The 23,492-nt window shown below is 40.6% G+C and overlaps 1 protein-coding gene across 2 annotated transcripts in view; it reads left to right on the top strand.

Annotated features, from left to right (window-relative positions):
* LOC120936255 (adhesion G protein-coupled receptor F5-like) overlaps positions 1-23,492 on the top strand; it is a 285,594-nt gene that overhangs the window by 258,629 nt on the left and 3,473 nt on the right. For both annotated transcript variants that reach the window (XM_040348474.1, XM_040348473.1), the window contains exons 14-20: positions 1,826-1,969; positions 3,498-3,700; positions 8,399-8,575; positions 16,708-18,072; positions 18,660-18,701; positions 18,795-18,854; positions 19,763-19,829. In XM_040348474.1, the coding sequence (XP_040204408.1) occupies positions 1,826-1,969; positions 3,498-3,700; positions 8,399-8,575; positions 16,708-18,072; positions 18,660-18,701; positions 18,795-18,854; positions 19,763-19,829 (2,058 nt within the window). The remainder of the gene's footprint in view (positions 1-1,825; positions 1,970-3,497; positions 3,701-8,398; positions 8,576-16,707; positions 18,073-18,659; positions 18,702-18,794; positions 18,855-19,762; positions 19,830-23,492) is intronic.

Genomic DNA, 23,492 nt, shown 5'->3' with positions numbered 1-23,492 from the left:
ATCTCTGCAGCCTCAGCTGCATAAAATGAATGGACACGAATAGCTCTGTACAGAGCTTCCTATTCGCTCACATACTGAAGCATTGAAAACCCAGTTTACTATGCTCCAGTTATGAATGGACAGAGTCAGTGATCGGTACCAATCGCTGACTTTGTCCATTAAGAAAAGGAAGGTGCCAGTAAATTACATATTTACCAGCCCCTTCCCCGATCTCCATTTTGACACATCCCCTGCAGCAGCTGTAGGTAGAGGGGAGGGGGTAAGCTATCAGAACTGCAGGGGGGATAAGGGGGGGACAGTAGAGGATACAGGGGCCCAGGGGCAGCAGAAGGGAACTCCCAGCAACTATAAAAGATACACATTTTTGTTTATAAATGCAAGCAATGTAAGTGCTTGAATTTGACTTGGGATCAGCCTCATGCAATCTCTGTACAGCAGAGCTCAGGAAAAGAAAGTATAAGCAGCACAGGGAACCTATCATTTGTGCACAAAGCAGAGAAAAGACCTGCTAGTAAAAGTGAAACTGCAGCAGAGAAAGATCAGGACCTCTCCCCCACCAGACAGGACTGTTCTTTTGCCAAGTAAAACAGCACCCTGCCTACACTGTTGATCTCTGAGGCCTAGTACACACGAGAGGATTTATCCGCGGATACGGTCCACCGGACCGTTTCCGCGAATAAATCCTCTCGAGGATTTGCAAGGATTTTGATCCGATGGAGTGTACTCACCATCGGATCGAAATCCGCGCCGAAATCCCATCGCGATGACGTGTCGCGCCGTCGTCGCGATGATGACGCGGCGACGTGCGTGACGCTGTCATATAAGGAATTCCACGCATGCGTCGAATCATTACGACGCATGCGGGGGATTCATTCGGACGGATTGATCCAGTGAGTCTATACAGACCAGCGGATCAATCCGTTGGGATGGATTCAAGCAGATAGATTTTAAAGCATGTCTTGAAATTTTTATCCGCTGGAAATCCATCCCAGGGGATAAAAATCTGCGGAAACAGATCCGCTGGATTGTTCACACCAGGGGATCTATCCGCTGGAGCCGGTCCGTGGATCAATTCCAGCGGATGGATCCTCTCGTGTGTACGGGGCCTTAGAAAGCTAAAACTGTGCCTGACACTTCTGGAATGTCAGACACCTGCGCCCCCCACCATGTGCGGTGGGTTTCTTTTGTTGGACCCTGTGTCATCAATGAAAAAATAGTGACATAGTGGATAGAACCGCAGCCCTCAGCAGGGGATCAGGCATCTGACAAACCCAGAAGTATGAGTCTTCAGCAGTAGTAGGAAGCAAAGATTGATCATCTGGAATGGTAAGTATTTAAATGTGGCCTTTACTAAATCATTGTGTAACAACCTGAATTGGACATACAGTAGGGGGTTTTTACTAAAGGCAAATCCACTTTCCACTAAAAATACAAGTGCAAAGTGCACTTGAAATTGCACTTGGAAGTGCAGTGGCTGTAAATCTGAGGGGTAGATCTGAAATGAGGGGAAGCTCTGCTGGTTTTATTATCCAATCATGTGCAAGCTAAAATGTTGTTTTTTATTTTCCTTGCATGTCCCCCTCAGATCTACAGTAACTGCACTTCCAAGTGCACTTTCAGTGCATTTTCAAGTGCACTTTGCATTTGTAGTTTGCACTTGTAGTGCAAAGTGGATTTGCTTTTAGTAAATAGCCCCCCTTAGTATCATCCACTTGCAATCGTTGGGTCCTTTATGAAATAATGCACATTGTCTGATCAGTAAATAGGTATTAAGGGTGTTACTATTGACATAATAATTTATATGAATATACCTCTTCCTTTACAGTTATGACTCTTTCTGGTGACTGTTTTGTGGCTAAATCTACTCTTTCTAACGGCGACTGTCGAAATCTGGAAGCTAGCTGCATCATTACCAACTTGTTAGGTGATACTGTGAGGAGTGAATTAATGGTACTTAATTATATACAAGGTAAGATTTCTTATCTTTTTATTTTCGATTTTGAACTTGGCAAATTGCACATGCTCTTTGACTGGCTTATTTGTAATGCTGTGTTTTATTTAATGGCTCTATAAAAAAAAAAAAAAAAAACAATCATTGGATGAATACCACACACATTTGTGCATGTGCAACAAATTTGGACCATAATTTCTCGAATAGATTAATTCCTATGATCATTAACTCCATGTAGTGGCCAACATGCAATATACCTTCTCATTGAGGTATGACATAAAACTATACCACATTGTGGCCACTAGATAGAACTGACAATTCAGGAATTTATCTATTAGAGAATTTTACAGCCAAAATACAATAAGCATACACGAATATGTGTGTGCCATTCGTCTAAAGAATGTTTGGTGTCAGTGTGAATAGTATTCTCAATTCTCTTTTTCAGAATATTTTATTAAGTGTATTTAAGGTAAGTATACAGAGACTGGTGCATGAACAAAACCCACATTTACATGGGCCCAGTGGTCTGGAGATATACAAGCAAACCAAAACCGTAACAGTAGTTTACCATTCAATCCACTTTTAACAATAATACATTTTACGACAACCAGGGCTTTTATCTCAGAGAATAGGTGCAGGAACTCCTCCCTTCTAAGTCACCCCTTGACCCCACCCCTACATACCTCCGAGGACCGTTCCTTGGTTCCACCCCTTAACCACCTCCCAGTATCACCCCTTTTAGAGGATACAGAACCAGGTATAATTTTGTGGGGCTACTAAGTATTCTTTATTGAATTTGTTAATGATGACAAGAAAGGCAGTAAAATAGATCCAGCAACAATGGACAATGGACTCCCCAGCGTCAATAGATCCAACCCACCAACAATGGACTCACAACAGCCAGCATCAAAAGACGCTCCAGCAGCCAGCTACATTAGACCCCTCCCTCAACAGTATATTCCTCCCAGCAATGAATGACCTCCTGCAAAACAAGACCCACTCCCAGCAACAATAGATCACCCAAAAGCAACTATAGACCTCCCCTGAACAATAAACCCCCCTGCAAACATCCCCTACAGCAACAATAGATTCCCCAGCAGTCAGCATCAATAGAACCTCCATCACACCCCAGCACCCCTTGCCATTACATACAATACATTCAGTTCTGGAGGTGCTGAAACTGCGTTCCCCTGCATTCCTGCTGAAAAAAATCCCTGACAACAATGTTACAGTATTTTCAATTTTCAGTGTAAACAATGTTTTTAACAAGGCCTCAGAAACATAAGGGGGTGGCAGTAGAACTCTGTTTAAGTGTGCCCAGTAAATTTAGTCACGAGCAAACTTAATCTGTGTTCATACATCCAGTGTACCCCCATGAAATAAAGGTTTTACTACAACGCTGGTGCTGTCAAAGCAGGATGGATGTAATGGGCTTAAAATTTAGTGATTTTATGGCAATGTAAAATAATTATTTTAGGTCACTGCAATATACTAAAATGTGTTACATGGTAAAGAATCTTTCTATTAAATGCAAATTTCTCTGCAGATCCAAAATGTACAGATCCGCCCCCTGGTTTATCCATTAACATTGGCGCTGCACAAGACGGCCAAAACATAACAGTTTCCTGCCAGCAGATTGATCCCAGTCTGGATGGGACTCGTATTTACATGTGCAATGATGCTAAATGGATGAAGACCAGTGATAACTGTGTGTCTAAAGCTCTCAACAGTCTGAACAACCTAGTTGCGGTACGTTTTTTTGCAGTGCTTTTCAGCCAGGTGCTACAAACAGTAATATAACATCCAAAGACATAACTAGAACACCTGCCAAGACCATAAAGATGTCAAGCGATACAATATTGCACCAGAATAAAATCTGCCAACTTGTAATACGCAGTGAAAAATCACCTAATGTGATGGAAACGGTTTCTATATAATATTGGGTGCAATATAACATGTTTATTAAAGGGGATAGATTGTGTTCAATGTACTAAAAACACAAGTTACCACCTTAAACCACTCAAGTGTTTCTTTAGCAGTGTGTTTGGAGTCATTGTCCTGCTGGAAGGTGAACATCTGTCCTAGCCTCAAATCACACAGTGGTACAGGTTTTGCTCAAGAATATCCCTGTATTTAGCACCATCCATCTTTCCCTCAACTCTGACCAGTTTCCCAGTCCTGACTGCTGAAAAAACACCCCCACAGCATGATTCTGCCACCACCATGTATCATGGTGGGGATGGTGTTCTTTGGGTGATGTGATGTGTTGGGTTTGCGCCAAACATAGCGTTTTCTTTGATGGCCAAAAAGTTTAATTTTAGTCTCATCGTACCAGAGCACCTTCCTCCATACATTTTGGGAGTTCTGGCCACTCTGCCATAAAGCCCAACTCTATGGAGCGTACGGCTTATTGTCGTCCTATGTACAGATACTCCAGTCTCCGCTGTGGAACTCTGCAGCTCCTCCAGGGTTACCTTAGGTCTCTGTGCTGCCTATCTGATAAATCCCCTCCTTGACCGGTGCATGAGTTTGTGTGCAGCTGTCTCTTGGCAGGTTTGCTGTTGTGCCATGTTCTTTCCATTTGGTTATGATAGATTTGATGGTGCTCCTAGGGGTCATCAAAGATTTGGATATTTTTTTTTATAACCTAACCCTGACTTGTACTTCTTAACAACATTGTCCCTTAGGCCCCGTACACACCATAGAATCTATCCGCAGATAAATCCCATCAAATGGGTTTCAGCGGATAGATTCTATGGTGTGTACACTCCTGCGGATATTTATCCTCGGATAAATCTCCCCTGGGATGGATTTTCAGCAGATGAATATTTGCTGACATGCTCAACAAATCCATCTGCTGAAGTCCATCCCAAAGGATGGATCCGCTCGTCTGTACAGACTCACCGGATCCATCCGTCCAAAGGGATTCCCCGCACGCGTCGTAATGATTTGACGCATGCGTGGAATTCCTTATATGACAGCGTCGCGCCCGTCGCCGCGTCATAATAGCGGCGACGGCGCGACACGTCATCGCCAGAGGATTTCAGCGCGGATTTCAATGCGATGGTGTGTACACGCCATCGCATAGAAATCTTCTGAAATCCTCGAGAGGATTTATCCGCGGATACGGTCCGCTGGACCGTATCTGCGGATAAATCCTCTCGTGTGTATGGGGCCTTACTTGTTTGGAGAGTTCCTTGGTCTTCATGGCAGTGTTTGGTTAGTGGTGCCTCTTGCTTAGGTGTTGCAGCCTCGGGGGCTTTTAAAAATGTAATGACAGATCATGTGACACTTAGATTGCACACAGGTGGACATCATTTCACAAATTATGTGACTTCTGAAGGTGATTGGTTGCACCAGAGCTTTTTATAGGCTTCATAACAAAGGGAGTGAATTCATACGCACATGTCAATTATCATTTTTTTTTTTTCTGTAAAATAGTTTTATGTATACATTTTTCTAATTTTACTTCACCAACTCAGACTATTGTGCTCTGATCCATCACATATAATTCAGATTAAAAAAACATTGAACTAAAGGCTGTAATGTAACAAAATAGGTTAAAAGCCAAGAGGGCGAATCATTTTGCAAGGCACTGTACTGCTTCCGAAAGGCACTAAACTGGTAAAGCGCAAGCACAACCGAAAAACATTCAAAGTAAAAGCGCCTTACTAAAATATAATGGGGTAGATTCAGGTACGACTTGCCTATTTCTTACGGAGGCGCAGTGTACCGTTTTAACACTGCGCCTCCGTAAATTTCCTGCGCTACGCTTGATTCACGGAGCAGTAGCTCCGTAATTTGCGTGGGCGCTCCTGAAAAATGCCCGGCGTAAGCGCGCGTAATTTAAATGATCCCATAGGGGGCGTGGATCATTTAAATTAGGCGCGTTCCCGCGCCGAACGTAGTGCGCATGCTCCGTCGGGAAACTTTCCCAACGTGCATTGCGGCAAATGACGTCGCAAGGACGTCATTTGCTTCAAAGTGAACGTAAATGGCGTCCAGCGCCATTCACAATTCACTTACGCAAACGACGTTAAATTTTAAATTCGCGACGTGGGAACGACGGGTATACGTAGCATTGGCTGCCCCTGCTAATAGCAGGAGCAGCTTTACGCGGAACCCGACGAACGGAAATGACGTAAACTGCGTACGCAGGGCTCGCGTAGGGTTGTGAATCGGTGTTAGTATGCAATTTGCATACTATACGCTGACCACTATGGGAACGCCCCCTAGCGGCCATCGTAAGAATGCAGCCTACGATACGACGGCATAAGAGCCTTATGCCAGTCATATCTTAGGCTGCAGTCGGCGTAACGAGCTTTCTGAATACAGAAAAGTCGTTACGCCGGCGCAACTAAGCAATTGCGCTGCGTAACTATGGTTATGCAGATGCAATTGCTACCTGAATCTACCCCAGTGTATATTAGGAATCGCTTATTCATTACTGGTACGTTAGGGACCTGGATAAGGGGAAAACAATAACAATGCTGCATAATGCATTATTTGCGTGTGGAGCATTATGCATTTTGTTTGTATTAAAAATAGTGTGGCACAGTTTATGGGACTATAAAACATACACTACATTGCCAAAGATATTGGGATGCCTGCCTTTACACGCACATGAACTTTAATGGCATTCCAGTCTTAGTCCATAGGGTTCAATATTGAGTTGGCCTATCCTTGGAAGTTATAACAGCTTCAACTGTTCTAGGAAGGCCGTCCACAAGATTTAGGAATGTGTCTATTGGAATGTTTGACTATTCTTACAGAATCACATTTGTGAGGTCAGGCACTGACATTAGACAAGAAGGCCTGTCTCGCAGTCTCCACTCTAATTCACCCCAAAGGTGTTTTATTGGGTTGAGGTCAAGACTCTGTGCAGGCCAGTCAAGTTCCTCCACCCTAAACTCGCTCATCTATGTCTTTATGGACCTTGCTTTGTGCACTGGTCCAAATCATTTGGTGGGGGGGGGATTATGGTGTGGCGTTGGGCTTGGCCCCTTAGTTCCAGTGAAGGTAAATCTTAAGGCGTCAACATACCAAGACATTTTGGACAATTTCATGCTTCCAACTTTGTGAGGACCGTTTGGGGATGGCCTCTTCCTGTTCCATCATGACTTGTGTTTCTTTCATTTGCATATAATCCCACCAACTGTTGTCACCCTCTCACCAAGCTGCTTGGAGATGGTCTTGTAGCCCATTCCAGCCTTGTGTAGGTCTGCAATCTTGTCTCTGACATCCCTGGACAGCTCTTTGGTCTTGGCCATGGTGAAGATATAGGAATCTGATTCCTTCTGTGGACAGGTGTCTTTTACACAAGTAACAAGCTGAGCTTAGGAGCACTCCCTTTAAGAGAGTGCTCCTAATCCCAACTCATTACCTGTATAGAAGACACCTGGGAGGCAGAAATGATTTCACTCATTAAAATGCAATCAATTTATAACTTTTTCGAAATGCGTTTTTATGGATATTTTTGTTGTTATTCCACCTCTCATTGTTAAAATAAACCTACCATTAGACCGCTTTCACACTGGAGGCGTTTTTCGGGTGCTAAAGGGCTAAAAATAGTGCATGTAAAGTGCCTGAAAAATTCCTCCACTGCAGCCCTAGTGTGAAAGCCAGAGTGCTTTCACACTAGAGTGGTGCGCTTGCAGGACATTAGAAAAAATCCTGCAAGCAGCATCTTTGGGGCGGTGGAAAAGCGCCCTGCCCATTAAAATCCATTCCCTCCAAAATCGAACGTTAATAGTACTTTTGAACGAAATACGTCAAGTCTACTGAGAAAAATGTATTTGTGTATGACCAGGTTTTCTCAGGGGATCCAAAGGCAATAACACTCATTCCATTCCCATTTATTTTTAAAAAATCCTCTTTTCTATCAATTGTCACACATTAACGCTGATAAACTAGTAAAATGTTGTTTAACATCTTTTGTTTTAAGAATGTTTGTTCGATTTTCTAATCAATATTCCTTTTTGATGTCAGTGACGAAGAATCTCTAAAGAGCAGGATGGAAAACGTTTCTCAAATGAACAAAATTTTACGAGTATATGTTTTTTTGTTTGGGAAAATCTATTCATTCCAAAATCAAATGTCAAAAGAAAATTTTATTCAAAGTACATCCAAGGACATTTGACATTTAATGAATGTTCTGAGAATTTTCAGTGAATGTTCTTACGAACATATAGCCAATGTTAGCTCTCTGAGGGCTTTTCACAAGGCAAGATTCAAATAGAACATGCATAAAATGCATCAAATGATAAAATAATAAAAAATATAAAAAATGTATATACCTTGGATTTAGTAATGGATCCAATTTTTTTACATATACTCAGCACAGTTTAAATATTACATTCATATATTCAGGATAATGCCTCTCTTGTCATAAACTACATATGCTTTTTTTGTTATGTGAAATTTAATGTGTCGTTTTGAATTTTTCAGGATCTGAGTACAAGCCCGAACCCTAACCAACAAGTTCCCTCTATTGTTGCTCTGTTAAATAACACTGTAAGCCAGACTCCAGATATAACAAATTCACCTGCCAACATTCAGCTTGTGGTCAACATATTACAGCAGGTTGGAAGTGTTGTTACATCAGTGCCAACAGCGGTTATGCAGGTAAGCAGGGGATACTGTATGTATACGATTTGCTGCCTAACCTAATCCGTTAATATCTATCAATCAATCTATCTATCTATGATTCTATCTATACAGCTACTATACCTGAGATTTAAAATTACCCCAAATTAGTGTATAAATAATATAATATAAGAATCATATAATAATATACATAATCAATAATAATATATTACAATATCAATAAAGCATGGCACCATATTTCCAACAACATTTTTACCAAAAATATGTAGCGGAATACAGGTGCATCTCAAAAAATTTGAATATCATCAAAAAGTTCATTTATTTCAGTAACTCAATTAAAAAAATTAAACTCAAATATTATATAGATGCATTACACACAGAGTGGTATATTTCAAGCATTTCTTTATTTTAACTTTGATGATTGTGGCTTACAGTTAGTGAAAACCCAAATTTCAGTATCTCAGAAAATTTGAAAATTACATAGGACCAATAAAAAAAAGGATTTTCAATACAGAAATGTTGGCTTACTAAGGTGATCAGCCTGTGACACTGCTGAGGTGTTATGGAAGCCCAGGTTGCTTTAATAGGGGCCTTCGAATCATCTGCATTGTTGGGTCTGGTGTCTCTCATCTTCCTCTTGACACTACCCCACAGATTCTCTATGGGGTTTAGGTCAGGTGAGTTCTCTGTCCAATCAAGCACATTGATACCATGATCACTAAACCAGGTATTGTTACTTTTGGCAGTGTGGGCAGGTACCAAGTCCTGCTGGAAAAATAAATCAGCATCTCCATTAAGCTGGTCTACAGAGGGAAGCATGAAGTGCTCTAGAATTTCCTGGTAGAGGACTGTGCTGACTTTGGACTTGATAAAATATAGTGGACCAACACCAGCAGATGACATGGCTCACCATGGTCCCACTGGACCTCATGCAACTTGAATTCTGTGCCTCTCCACTCATCCTTCAGACTCTGGGACCTTTATTTCCAAATTAAATGCTAAATTTACTTTTATCTGAAAAGAAGAATTTGGACCACTGAGCAACAGTCCAGTCCTTTTTCTGCTTAGCCCATGTAAGACATTTCTGACATTGTCTCAGGAGTGGCTTGACACAAGGAATGTGACAATTTTAGCCCATGTCCTGGATATGTCTGTGTGTGGTGGCTCTTGAAGCATTGACACCAGCCGTAGTCCACTCCTTGTGAACCTCCCCCAAATTATTGAATGACCTTTGCTTCACAATCCTCTCAAGGCTGCGGTTATCCCTGTCGCTTGTGTACCTTTTCCAAACATGCTTTTTCCTTCCACTCAACGTTCCATAAATATGCTTGGATACAGCACTCTGTGAACAGCCAGCTTCTTAAGTAAATAGCTTTTGTGACTTACCCTCCTTGTGGACAACTGTCAAGTCAGCAGTCTTCCCCATAATTGTATAACCTACTGAACCAGACTGAGAGACCATTTAAAGGCTCAAGAAATCTTTACAGGCATTTTAAGTTAATTAGCTGATTAGAGCGTGACACCATGGGGTTGATTTACCTAAATTGGAGAGTGCAAAATCTGGTACAGCTCTGCATAGAAACAATCAGCTTTTAGGTTTATTTGTCAAAGCTTAATTGAACAAGCTGAATTTAGAGCCTGATTGGCTACCATGCACAGCTGCACCAGATTTTGCACTTTCTAGTTTTTGTACATCAAGCCCCATGAGTCTACAGTATTGAACTTTTTCACATTATTCAAACTTTCGTAATTTGAGGTTTTCACTAAGCCATAATCATCAAAATTAAAAGAAAGAAATGCTTGAAATATAGTGTTCTGTGTGTAATTAATCTATATAATGAGTTTCACTTTTTGAATTGAATTACTAAAATAAATAACTTTTTGATGATATTCTAATGTTTTGAGATGAACCTGTACAATATTGGTCTAAATGATAGAAATTAGATTTTTTTATTGGATATGTTTTATAGCACTTTGTGTATAAAAGCAAGAGGTGATCAAATACAACAAAAGAAAGTTCTATTTGTGGGCAAAAAATACATACATTTCATTTATGTTGCAAATTGTCAGTCAAAGTAACGCAAAAAATGACCTAGTCATGAAGGGGGATAAATCTTCTAGTGGTCAAAACATTCTAGATAGTTAGATGAATGAATGGATAGTTATATGACTGGTATCTAAGACATATTTACTGTAATGGTCAACACCGTTTACGACCTTCCATCAACCCACGACAGCTTATCTGACACTCCAACCAACAGGACCCGATCCATCCCATTTCCCAGAATAACCGAGACACACAGCTCTGGGTTCTGGTTTCAAATGAATGACATCTTTAATGGTACGCTCTCAGGGTTTTATACAGTTCAAGCATGAAAGGAACAAAGAGACTCTCCACCCCCCTCATCACACACTGGGGCTTCAATACACCTGAGAAGTCACATTCCACATCTTAGACAGACGTTCTGTCTCCGCATACAGCTTGACAAGTTCCATTCCACATCTTATGTCAATAGAATTCACACAAAGCAGCATCACACAATGAGAGGTCTTTCAGAAGCAGACTCAATTAGCATGTCAACAGTCTACACAGAGAAATTAGTCACTATTGACCGCTTGGGTCAACATTAACCAACAACTTGCAATATCTCAAGATCCTGTAATATGAACTATCAGTAATGTCCCATCTCATGTAATTTCTAATTAATATTTCTCAGTCACTCTATGCCCAAAAGGGACACAAGGTGACCCTAGACATAAGAGTTATTAGTGAGGCTGGCACATGAGAACCCCTCATCCTTCCAAAGTCTTTGTTTGTCACGGGTCATTTCGTTACATCTCTCCCCTTTCGGTGGGAGACTGACACAGGAGGGAACCCCAAACGGGTTGACTCCAAAGTTAGTCAGTAGTTGCAGTCCTCCAATGCTGGTATCCATACCGTACCCCAAATAAATTGCTCCAAACTGAGCATTACTCACCCCGCCAACCTCTGCCTCTCTGAGAGAACCTGCCTGCCGCTGGGGAGAGGCCTGGACTGGCCCTTTTCCCTGGAGTCCTTTCAGCCACTGGAGAGAAGACGGGGTGACTGGGCTCCCATCCCTGGGGTATACCAGTGGAGACTGAAGTCCCATCCACTGGTGGTAGGTGAAAATCCCCCGGTGCTTGCAAAGCAACGCCGACATCCTCCTGTCTCAGTGCCGCACCATTTTCTGGGGTTGTGTCAGTGAAGACTGAAGTCCCATCCACTGCCCCAGGAACTCCCTCTTCTGCTAGTTGAGAGCAGAGGCTTGTGGCACTCTGCTCTGTTGCCAGTTCTTCTGCTGGGTTGCTGTGAGGGGAGACCACAGTCCCATCCCCCGATATCAGCTCAAGCTGCAGTGGTGTGCAGCGGCCAGCAGCATCCTGCCCCGCTGCCAGTGATTCCGCCTGGAGTAACAGCTTTACCAACTCAGCTTGTTGCTGGAGAGAGGGGCCAACTGCCCCGGCTCCCTGAACCTCCACTTTCATGGCGACTGGCATCTGTACCTCTCCTCTCTCTTCAGTTGGTGCTGCTGTGACTTCTGCTGCTGCAGCACCTCTTTGCTGTAGCCAAGTTGCATCCACAGCTGCTATAACCCGGTCTATGATCTCCGGTGGAGGATTAGGTCCATACTGTGCCAGTCCACGTTTAACAGCCCGGTCAAAAAATTCTTCCTCGGGTGTCCTGTCTGTTATGCTGGGCCTTTCTGTTCTATCCATTTGGACAAGCTCTGCAATAATGTCACTTCTCTTACGGTTGCAGGCCGATCTGCCCCGGCTCTCCCGTAAGTCCTTGAGGGAAGAGAGCTTCAGCCGTTCATACAGTGTCTCCATTGTCCTGTGTCCTTGTAGCCGTCCTTCTGACGATGGAATCATCCCACTGCTGTGCCACCACTGTAACGGTCAACACCGTTTACGACCTTCCATCAACCCACGACAGCTTATCTGACACTCCAACCAACAGAACCCGATCCATCCCATTTCCCAGAATAACGGAGACACACAGCTCTGGGTTCTGGTTTCAAATTAATGACATCTTTAATGGTACGCTCTCAGGGTTTTATACAGTTCAAGCATGAAAGGAACAAACTCTCCACCCCCCTCATCACACACTGGGGCTTCAATACACCTGAGAAGTCACATTCCACATCTTAGACAGACGTTTCTAATTAATATTTCTCAGTCACCCTATGCCCAAAAGGGACACAGGGTGACCCTAGACACAAGAGTTATTAGTGACGCTGGCACAGGAGTACCCCTCATCCTTCCAAAGTCTCTGTTTGTCGCGGGTCATTCCGTTACATTTACTAATATCAAATATTTATTTCACCAGAAATTGCCCCCAAGTGTCGCCAGGGGTTTAGACATTTATGGCTGCGTGTTCAGTTATTTTGAGGGGACAGCAAATTTACACTGTTATACAAGCTGTACACTCACTACTTTACATTGTAGCAAAGTATAATTTCTTCAGTGTTGTCACATGAAAAGATAGAATAAAATATTTTTAAAACTGTGAGGGATGCACTCACTTTTTTGTGAGATACTGTAGGTAGTCTCATGTCCCCAAGTAGATTAGACAGTCACAGATCTCAAAAGTATATTAAAGGGTCACTAAAGGAAAAAATTTTTTGCTGAAATGACTGTTTACAGGGTATAGAGACATAAAAGTTAACTGATTCCTTTTAAAAATGATTAAAAATAGATTAAATTCAATCATATAATGTGCCTCTAGTTTCACTTTCGGTTTTAAACTGGTTTCATGTTTCTGTGAAGTAAAGAGACACACAGAACAAAAACAAACAAATCCAGGGCAGTGTTTTGTTTTTAAAATGAATCTGATTGGTTCTGTGGAGTTTTAGACACACAGTAATGACAGCTTAGACCACTGTGAAAAGCTCCCAGTACTGTGGTTATAAGGAGCCAGACAAGCAGGAAGTGTGGAGATCAGAGCAGAATTACAGCTACTTCAAAGCAAAAATGAACAATAAGGACATGAAACCAGGACTGTAGGAAGGTAAAGGAAGCTATTTAGCTAAAAAAAATTGTTTCCTTTAGTGATCCTTTAATTTTGGATCTATTCACAAGTGAAATAAATAACCACACCTAAAATAGTTAATATGAAAATACAGTGATACCTATTATAAATAAGGTGCCAAATGTGATATTAAACAGCGCTCAGAAAAATAAGTGAAAATGTAAATCAACAAATATAATATTGGTACAGTGACATAGTGAAAAATAAATAAATAATCCACCCTCTAAGTGAGTCAATATATAAGTGTCCAAAAATCCGTGCAAAAATTGCATCAAAAAATACCAGGTTGGCAAATAAAGTCCATAAACTGCCTAAGTGAACAAAAAAATATATATAAATAGTTCATAAATAGTTCACAAAGGAAAAGAAAAAATCCTTCCCGATCTTCAATAAGTGCTTTCACCACACCACAGTGACTGCGTGCTTCCACCACCCATCAGAAATGCAAACTCACCGCAACAAATGGCCTGACACTTTCGTGTTTAGGCACACAGGCTTGTTAACTGACCCCCTCAGTTTAGTTGATAGAACTCCTTCTTTTCATATAGAGTGGAGCATTCAGTTAAACAGATGGAGATCCGAAGCAAAAAGAAAACTCCAAGGTAACAGCCATATGCAAATAAGAAAAAGAGAGCTTCTTCTTTTTCTTATTTGCATATGGCTGTTACCTTGGAGTTTTACCTTGCTTCGTATTTTTTGATGCAATTTTTGCACGGATTTTTGGACACTTATATATTGACTCACTTAGAGGGTGGATTATTTATTTATTTTTCACTATGTCACTGTACCAATATTATATTTGTTGATTTACATTTTCACTTATTTTTCTGAGCGCTGTTTAATATCACATTTGGCACCTTATTTATAATAGGTATCACTGTATTTGCATATTAACTATTTTGGATTCTATAATTTTTAAAGCAGCAGCTCTTGTATATTTATTAATTTATTCATTTATTTTATAAATATCACCAGTGTTCACATTTATTCTCCAGCTACGCGCAGTGAGGGTGGCTCACATTAGACGGCCCTTATCTCCACCCCTTTTTTCCAAATAACCACACCTCTCAAAGATGTTCCTTCAATCTTTTTGAAGGCGCTTCCCTGGATCTTGCACTATTGAACATTGGAACATCTGCAAGTCCACCACAAAACTAGTATCCATTGGTTTTATCCATAGATCTAGTAGGTAACATTTTCTCCATCACTGTCAGGCCTAAATTATGAAGAATCAAGGAATACAATACCTAATGTTATCATTTTTGTGCCCTCTGGTACAGTAATATTGTCTAGTAAATTTAGGTGAGCTGTATCTCTAATATACAATGGTTAAGATGTCACAAATAGTTGAAAGATTTTATTGACATACTTACTTTTTTAATCAATCCTGCCAATCCCTTAGCTCTCCTACACCTTGAACATAGTACTTGATAGTAAGGGCCAAGAAAGTAACACTAGCAATATTGCAGCTATTGGTGAATATCACATTCAAATTATTATTTCCAAATGCCTTGGCAAAATCAACAATTACCTCCATTTCCCCTCTACATAGAATAAGCACATCATTGATATACCTGTACGAGGAAAGAATCCTGGACAGGTACATCGACAAGGTGACATCCTTGAACAGGTGCCTTTCCCATTCTAGATTATTATTTTTTTGCATACAGCAGATCACATTTCATGCTCCTGGGCTTGGCAATTGCTGCCATTATTGAAAATAAATTTGTCAATGGTCAGGAGGAGCCGCTGCAAATCCATCACAAAACTGTGTCTTTCATCCATAGAGCTAGTGGTTAAAACTTTCTCCATCCCTGCCATGAGGAATTAAGGAATACAAAGTTTCAATATCCAATGTCCTCAGTATTTTGCCTTCTGGTATAGTTACTGTATATTGTCTAGTAATGTTAGGAGGTGAGCTGTATCTTTAACATATAATGGTTAAAATGTCATAAATGGTTGCATGATTTTATTTATATACTTACTTTCTCAGTCAATCCTGCTGATCCCTTGGCTCTCATACTTCATGCAAGCTGTACTCCTTCTTTATCTCCCTCTACTTCTTGGCTGTATTTTTGGCTCACTGCCCTTATATGTGATATCGCTCTCATGTGCAAATACAGAAACCACTGGTGCCAATTTGTTATTACCTTCTTCCAACACCCGGTTTTTCCTCTTTATTGCACCCTCAGTGCCCTATTTGTCCTGTTTGCCTTTCCTTTGTGATGCCACTTCTTTAAATAAATGTGTCCCCCTCCAATTTCACTCTCTTCATGTGTGGCATGTCCTCCTATATAATGTTGTTTGTGTTCTTTGTAGTTACTGGTCCCCTTCCAACATATGCATTCCTGTTTCTTTCAAGTTCACCTGCTTTTCCCACCAATATTTCTCTGTTTAGTTCTTCAATGGTGTTACAGATCTCCTTCTCTTTTCTTTCATAAATGGCAGTTTGCTTAAACAGCATTAGTGATTCCGTAATATGGCAATAATATGTTCCTTTTTTACAATATTAAGTTGTTGCCCATAAAGCTCCACCAGCACAGTTGTTATATTTCTTGAACAATTCTATAAATTCTTCTCCCACTTAGTCACTGGTAATCTCTCTTATTGGAAAGATTTGAACACTAAGTCCTTGAGTCCTTGAGGACATATATTTTTGCCTAAATTTTTCTTAAAATAAATGACATTCTATTGTACCTGTGATTTCCTCTTTTATCCTACAGAAATTTCATTATGTACAACAATCTTAGAATCACTCTTTCTTGGATATTCTCCTTTCTGTCTAATGTTATCATCGCTTTATTCCTTCAGAAATAAGCCTTCCCAGAAGCCTGAATCTACTTTGTACTTGTCTTAAATGAAATAATGGCAGACCATCTGAAAGTAAAACACCTCTGTTTCATTTGTCTAGCAAAAATGATTAAACCATAGACAGAGTAAGAGAGACCCATCATAGCATAGCAGACTCTAGATTTTGTAATATAACTTCATCCTCCTACCTATGCCTTTCTTCACAAAGAGTTCACCATCTACTAATTCAGAATCTTTTAGTATAAATCTATCTATTTTTCCTAAATCATTTTGATTTTCTTTACAGGATTTCCTAAACTCTGTCAGCATTGTTGTGGACAATTCAACGACAGCCACTTGGAACAGGGTTCAGAATAAAACAAGTGAAAGTTCATCTCTGTTACATTCAGTAGAGTCATTTGCAGCAAAGCTGGAGTTCAACGACGCTAGAATTAATATAACTAAGAAAAACGTCCAGTTAATTGGCAGTGTAGCAAGCAGCTTGTCAAATAATTATGATGCCAGTTTTGATTTCAATGACGTGAACAATTTAACGGGCAACATTGTAATTAACAAAACAATCCTGGACAAAATTCCGAAAGATACAAGGGTTGTGAGTGTTGCCTATGCTACTTTAAAAGATATCTTAGGTGACCCTCAAAACTCTACTTCCAATTCGACTGTGAATGGTCTTGTCATGACGACAGTTTTGTCACGCAGCTACTCCGAATTCAAGATTGGGATGGATTTTAAAATAAGTAATTCCTCACTGACAAATGCCAGCTGTGTATGGTGGAACTTCGATAAACAAGGTTGGGACGACACCGGCTGCCAGCTACGTAGCATGACAACCAATGGCACCGTGCACTGTATTTGCGATCACTTGACATCCTTTTCTATTCTCATGTCAACAAGTGACCTTTCACCAGAGGCTGAGATAATATTATCTTATATTACATACATTGGTGTGGGTATCTCAATGCTCAGCCTAGTGGTCTGTATCATAATTGAAGCTATGATCTGGAAGTCTGTCACCAAGAACAAGACCTCCTACCTGCGCCATGTCTGTATCATGAACATTGCAGTCACACTGTTAATGGCTGATATCTGGTTCATCATTGGTGCAGCTATGAATACGACAGATGCATTTAAAGCCTGTGTAGCGGCAACATTTTTTGCGCATCTCTTTTATCTTTGTGTCTTCTTCTGGATGTTAACAATGGGACTGATACTGTTCTACCGCCTAATGTGTGTCTTCCATGATCTGAGCAAGACAACCATGATGGGAATTTCATTTTTTCTGGGATATGGATGCCCTGTTATTATTGCAGTGATCACTGTGGCAGTCACTCAGTCTCAAAACGTCTACCTGCATCCCAAAAAATGTTGGCTAAATATGATGGAAAGCAAAGCATTCCTTGCATTTGTATTACCAGCTTTAACCATTTTATTAGTGAATTTTATCACCTTGCTGGTGGTAATTATTAAGGTTCTCAGACCTTCAGTAGGGGATAGACCTAAAAAAGAGGAAAAGAGCACCTTAAACCATATCACAAAATGTATACTCATCCTAACACCGTTACTCGGCCTGACCTGGGGATTTGGCATCGGGACTATGTCGACCTCATCAGTTGTAATCCATGGAATTTTTGCAGCATTGAATTCACTTCAGGTAAGTGATATGCTTTTTGAAAATGTTTCTTGTAAATATATGTGATTATCTCAGTTAGGAATGAGCAGATTAATATCAGTAAAATTGAATAAATTAACCAGTTTTGTCTTTGTTGAAATTTCATTATAGTTAGCTTCTAATTTTATGTCATAATCTGGTATTTTTCCTGAAATACCTCAATTAGAAAATATGCATTATGGCCACTAGATGGAGCTGACAATAATAGGAAATCATTATGTTAGGCATAATACGGTCAGAATAGACCAAAGTAAATGTTTGTCACAGTTGTTTATTTTTTTATAAATCCTCTGATCATTCAGCAGTCTGTGTAATTTGAGTTCCAGTAATTCAGTATATTTTGGTGTGGTGAGCCACCTCAACTGGACACACAGTAAAGAAGTTTGCTTTGCAAACTGTGGCAAACTGTGGCTCCTTTTTAGGTCCCCCGGATGTGTATGTGTGTGTGTGTGTGTGTGTGTGTATATCTATATATACACACAGATTTAACATTGCCTTAACATTGCCTTTAAAATGCTCCAAGAACAATATTGTAAAGCAGTGGTTAATATCTTTGTGTTTTATTTCAGGGCTTATTTATTTTGCTGTTTGGATGTTTGATGGATAAAAAGGTAAGTTCTAAGAATATCATGTAGCTATTGTTTTAATAGAACAGCATAATCCTCAGGAAGAACTCACGTTTGATTTGCTCTTCTACATTCCAGGTACGGGATGCCTTGTTCAGCAGGTTCTCCATCTCCAGATGGTCTTCACAGCAGACAAAGGTAGGGAGTCATGTTTGTTACAGTTTAATACAGATTCATTTTGTATGGGCATCTGTCTACCTATAATGCCCTGTACACACGACCGGTTTTCCCGTCAGAATAAACTCGGATGGTTTTTCTGACGGAATTCCGCTCAAGATGTCTTGGAGACGCACAGTCTCACCAAATTCCGACCGTCAAGACGCGGTGATGTACAACACTATGACGAACCGAGAAAAATTAAGTTCAATGCTTCCGAGCATGCGTCGAATTGTTTCCAAGCATGGATGTTTTTTTCCCCGTCGGAATTCCATACAGATGAATGGATTTTCCAATAGGAATTTTTTCCATCTGAAAAATAGAGAACATGTTCTCTAAGTCCATCGGAATTTCCGACGGAAAAAATAGAGAACATGTTCTCTATCTAAGTCCATCGGAATGTCCGACGGAAAAAATCCGATTGGGCATACACACGGTTGGAATATCCGATGAAAAGCTCCCATCTGACTTTTTCCATCGGAAATTCCGACCGTGTGTAGGCGGCATAACACTTCCAAAATCACAGCACATTGCCAGGAACTCAAATGTTTGGGTTCTACCCATTACTATTGGACTAAAGCTGTCCAGTGACACCATGATCCTGAATAGGAGTACAATAAAATACAATCCACATATTCTAGTTTTTAATATGTGGTAAAGATTCAATGAGCTGTATTTATAGGCGTGCTGGGAAAAAGTGTGGTGCTGAACAACCAATCAGATTCTCCCTTTCATGTTTCCAGCTGCAAAATGGGAGTGTGAAAGTGAGTATTTGATTGGTTTTTGTAAACAACCTGTTACTAGTTCTAACAATATTATCTGTGACATCCAAAGAATGTAAAACTGTGTCTATGTCACATGCTAATTTTTTGTCTTTTCTTTTTTTACAGACTTCCAATCTCAGTTCTTCAGATCCCATTGCAGCAAAAAAGGGTATCAATTTGTTTGCTAAAAAGGGTAAGTAAACAAAAGACAGAGAAAACTAGAGCACCAAGGCCCCCATCAATACTGTCTCCATTAGGGCATAGTGACGTCTATATTGGACTTACCTTTGTTCTTATGTAAAGAATATTGTTCTCTGGTGCGTTCTTGTGGCTGACAACCCATTGTAATTGAATGGGTGGACGGCACACTTTCCAGGGTGGTATGATGTTTTAAAACGTGCTCTTGTGTCTTCCCGTGGTGGGCACAAACACTGTACATTGTCCATTGGACAGTGCAGTTCACAAAAATAAGGAAAAGAGCCAATGAGACCTGGGGCTCTGTACCGCAAGTTTGTATGGACCAAAAACCGCATCACACAGTATATAAACGTTGGCTACAGTTAGCAGCCAACTTCCTGATCACAGCCAGAAGCAGTGTAAATTAGTACCAGTGTCATTCAGCACAGTGTCATCCATCCATTCACTGTCATACACCCCTCTACAGTATATGTCAGCTTCATCCTGGGCGTCCAAACAGCCAAAGTTTGGTCCAACCCTAGGTTCAGACTAACGTGTTGGCCCTTTCCTAGTTAATAAGGGGAGGGGTTTAAGGCAGGTAGTATGGGACCCCATGATTTCTAATGGAAACCGGCCGTACGTGTGAACAAAGCCTTAGGGACATGTTGCATTAGTAACTTTGTAGCAGAGATTAGTAGTGGCTACAAACCACTCTTCTTATTTTCTCTGGTGATTTGTAGCTGGATACAGAGTTTGTGATGTTGCACAAACACGAGACACTCAATGCTCAAAAAGGTGCCTGAGCTTCTATGCTGCATTTGTCACACGTATCGCAGCCTATTGAAAGAATAGCCTTCCAAATATGAGAAACATGACAATGTGTGCACAAACAGCTCCCAATGTTACTGTAAACCAGTGTGAATTGGAACTGAATGGACACAGCCGGTTAGCTAAAGGAGACACCTGCAAAAAGGGAGGTGGTGGAGTGGTTTGGAAACTGGACAGACAACAAGGAAAGGTGCATTTTCCAGCAAAAAGACTATAAATATTATGCCAACGAAAACGGTCTCTTCCAGTAATGTTTTATAATACAATTGCTAATTACTGGAGTATGTAAATTGTGCCCACATCCATAAATGATATAGAACAACAAAGGAACCCCATTTAATGGGACAGTACTGGGCAGACAGTTGAAATATGAAGTATAAAAACTGTATTTACAAAAGTAACAAAACTTTATTTATACAAAATTAGACAAAGGAAGCTAAAAGCGTTGGTGCGGTTGATATATATATATATATATATATATATATATATATATATATATATATGTATATATATATATATATATATATATATATATATATATATATATATATACCATATAGCAAGGTTACATAGAAGGAATGGCTGTTGGTTCTGTCCACGTGGGTTTTTGTACCATAGGAGACAGAAATACCCAACGCATTTCGAATGACAAATCCTTTGGATTCTTTTTCAAGGGGTACAGACATTCACAGTGTAATTATTGTACAATAAATACATTAGCTAGTGTATCACAAATAATAATAAATCATTCATTGCTGTACAAATGACACTGACCCTTTTTGTATATGACACGATTAAAAACACTTTAATTAAAACATGGCACAAAAAGACTTGCTGCTGTCTTGGCTAAGGGATTCCCACTGTAGTTGTTGTGTGAAGGGAGGGGGAAGAAAAAAAGGAGGAGGTGTTCACTATGCCCGCAGGGGCCCAAAAGAAACTCACAAGCCCACTGGGGTCAACCAGATCAGGACCATAAGGACTGTCACCAATTCTTCAATCAGAAAAAGGGGGAACTTTTAGCTGCCAAAGATAAAGAAAATGTATATGGACAGCACGAACATAATTGGGTGAAAATTTCCAAACATATGTATAGATAAACATATATGTACATACAGTACACACACACACACACACACACACACACACACACACACACACACACACATTTAACATAAACATAATGTGGTGAAAATACGATACTTACAATTCTGTCTGTATACAAATGATTGGTAATCCTTGATGGTAAAGAGTGGTCAAAATATGGTGGAATCCTCCATCAGTTTTCATCCAATAGTCTGCCCAGTACTGTCCCATTTAAGGGGGTTCCTTTGTTGTTCCAGTAATGGTTATCTCCTGTGTCCCCCCACTCAGTGGTTCTTCCCACCAACCTCTGGTGAAGTGGACATCAGCAGGTGGAACCAGTGAGCGCTGAAGAGGACACACCTATGCTTTTTTGCTTGTTTTAAAGCCTGTGCACAATGTGCAATAGGTGTTATGTTCACACAAGAACCCAATGTTTGTCTGCATTACAGAGTTGTGTGATATTATGCAACATGTTTGCATAATATCGGACCTCTCTGGATGGCCCTGCATGTCACCCAACAAGTGCAATGCTGTGCAGTTGAAGTGTCACTTTGTGCACTTCACATAAAGTAAAAAAAAATGTAATGTGATAAAATGCCCATTGCACTGCCCCCTGCCACACAGAACTGCAGCCCAACACTAAATCATTGCGGGCTAGTATGAACAAACCTTTAATGCTTTAACATAGCACACATAAAGGCATTGCATTGCTGCGTTGTGATGCACTGTCATTGATTCCGAATGACACTATAAAGTTTATTTACAATGTGAACAAACTAGATGGCCTTAAAGGATCACTAAAGAGAATTTTTAATTTTTTTTTTTAAAATAACAAACATGTTATACTTACCTCCACTCTGCAGCTCGTTTTGCACAGAGTGGCCCCAAACCTGGTATTCTGGGGTCCCTCAGCGGTTGTCTTGGCTCCCCCCTGCAAGAACTTTCCACCTTCGTGCGAGCGAGCAAGCATGGTGGAAAGCTCTTGCGGGCATGCTTCCATGATACAGCCAGCGGCTATAACCGCTCACTGTATCACTTGGCACCGCCCCCGCCGACACGCTTCATTGGATATGATTGACAGCAGCGCGAGCCAATGGCTGCGCTGCTATCAATATCCAATGATGAGCCGACTCAAGCTGGGGGAAACAGTTGTGGGAACGAGCCCACAGAGTTTCGGGGCTTAGGTAAATAAATCCGGGGGGCTGGGGGCGTCATTGCCAGTTTTTTTTCCACCTTAATGCATAGGATGCATTAAGGTGAAAAAAAAAAAAACCTTTACAACCCCTTTAAAACTCACTACAATTCTAATTAAAGGATAAGTCAACCCTAACACTAAAATCCCTACATCTGCAAACATTTACAATATAACACTAACCTATCTAACCATGTAAAGAAGAAATCAGTATACATACCTTTTTTTTAAGCCGATCCAGTCCGTTCTCCAGTGGGGGAATCTCTGCAGAGGACACAGCCAACAACTGCTGTGAAATGAATGGGGAGTGATGTCACCCATAGACTTAATATGGGGCTTCCGTTGTTGGCTGTGTCCTCTGCACTCACCCACACAGCGTGGGACCAGGTCAGATCGGCTTAAAACAAAAGATTTGTATACCGATTTATTTTTTACAGGGTTAGATAGGTTAGTGTTAGATTGTGGATGCAGGGATTTTAGTGTTAGGGTGGACTTATCCTTTAAATGTATGTAAGCCCTAATGCTGGGTACACATGGGAAGAAATAAAAACAGGTGTTCTAATCCATCTCAACTCT

This window comes from Rana temporaria, chromosome 4, assembly GCF_905171775.1.
Source record: "Rana temporaria chromosome 4, aRanTem1.1, whole genome shotgun sequence".
Classification (NCBI taxonomy): Eukaryota; Metazoa; Chordata; class Amphibia; order Anura; family Ranidae; genus Rana; species Rana temporaria.
The sequence above is the reverse complement of the archived record's forward strand: the minus strand, read 5'-3'. Positions and strand labels throughout refer to the sequence as shown.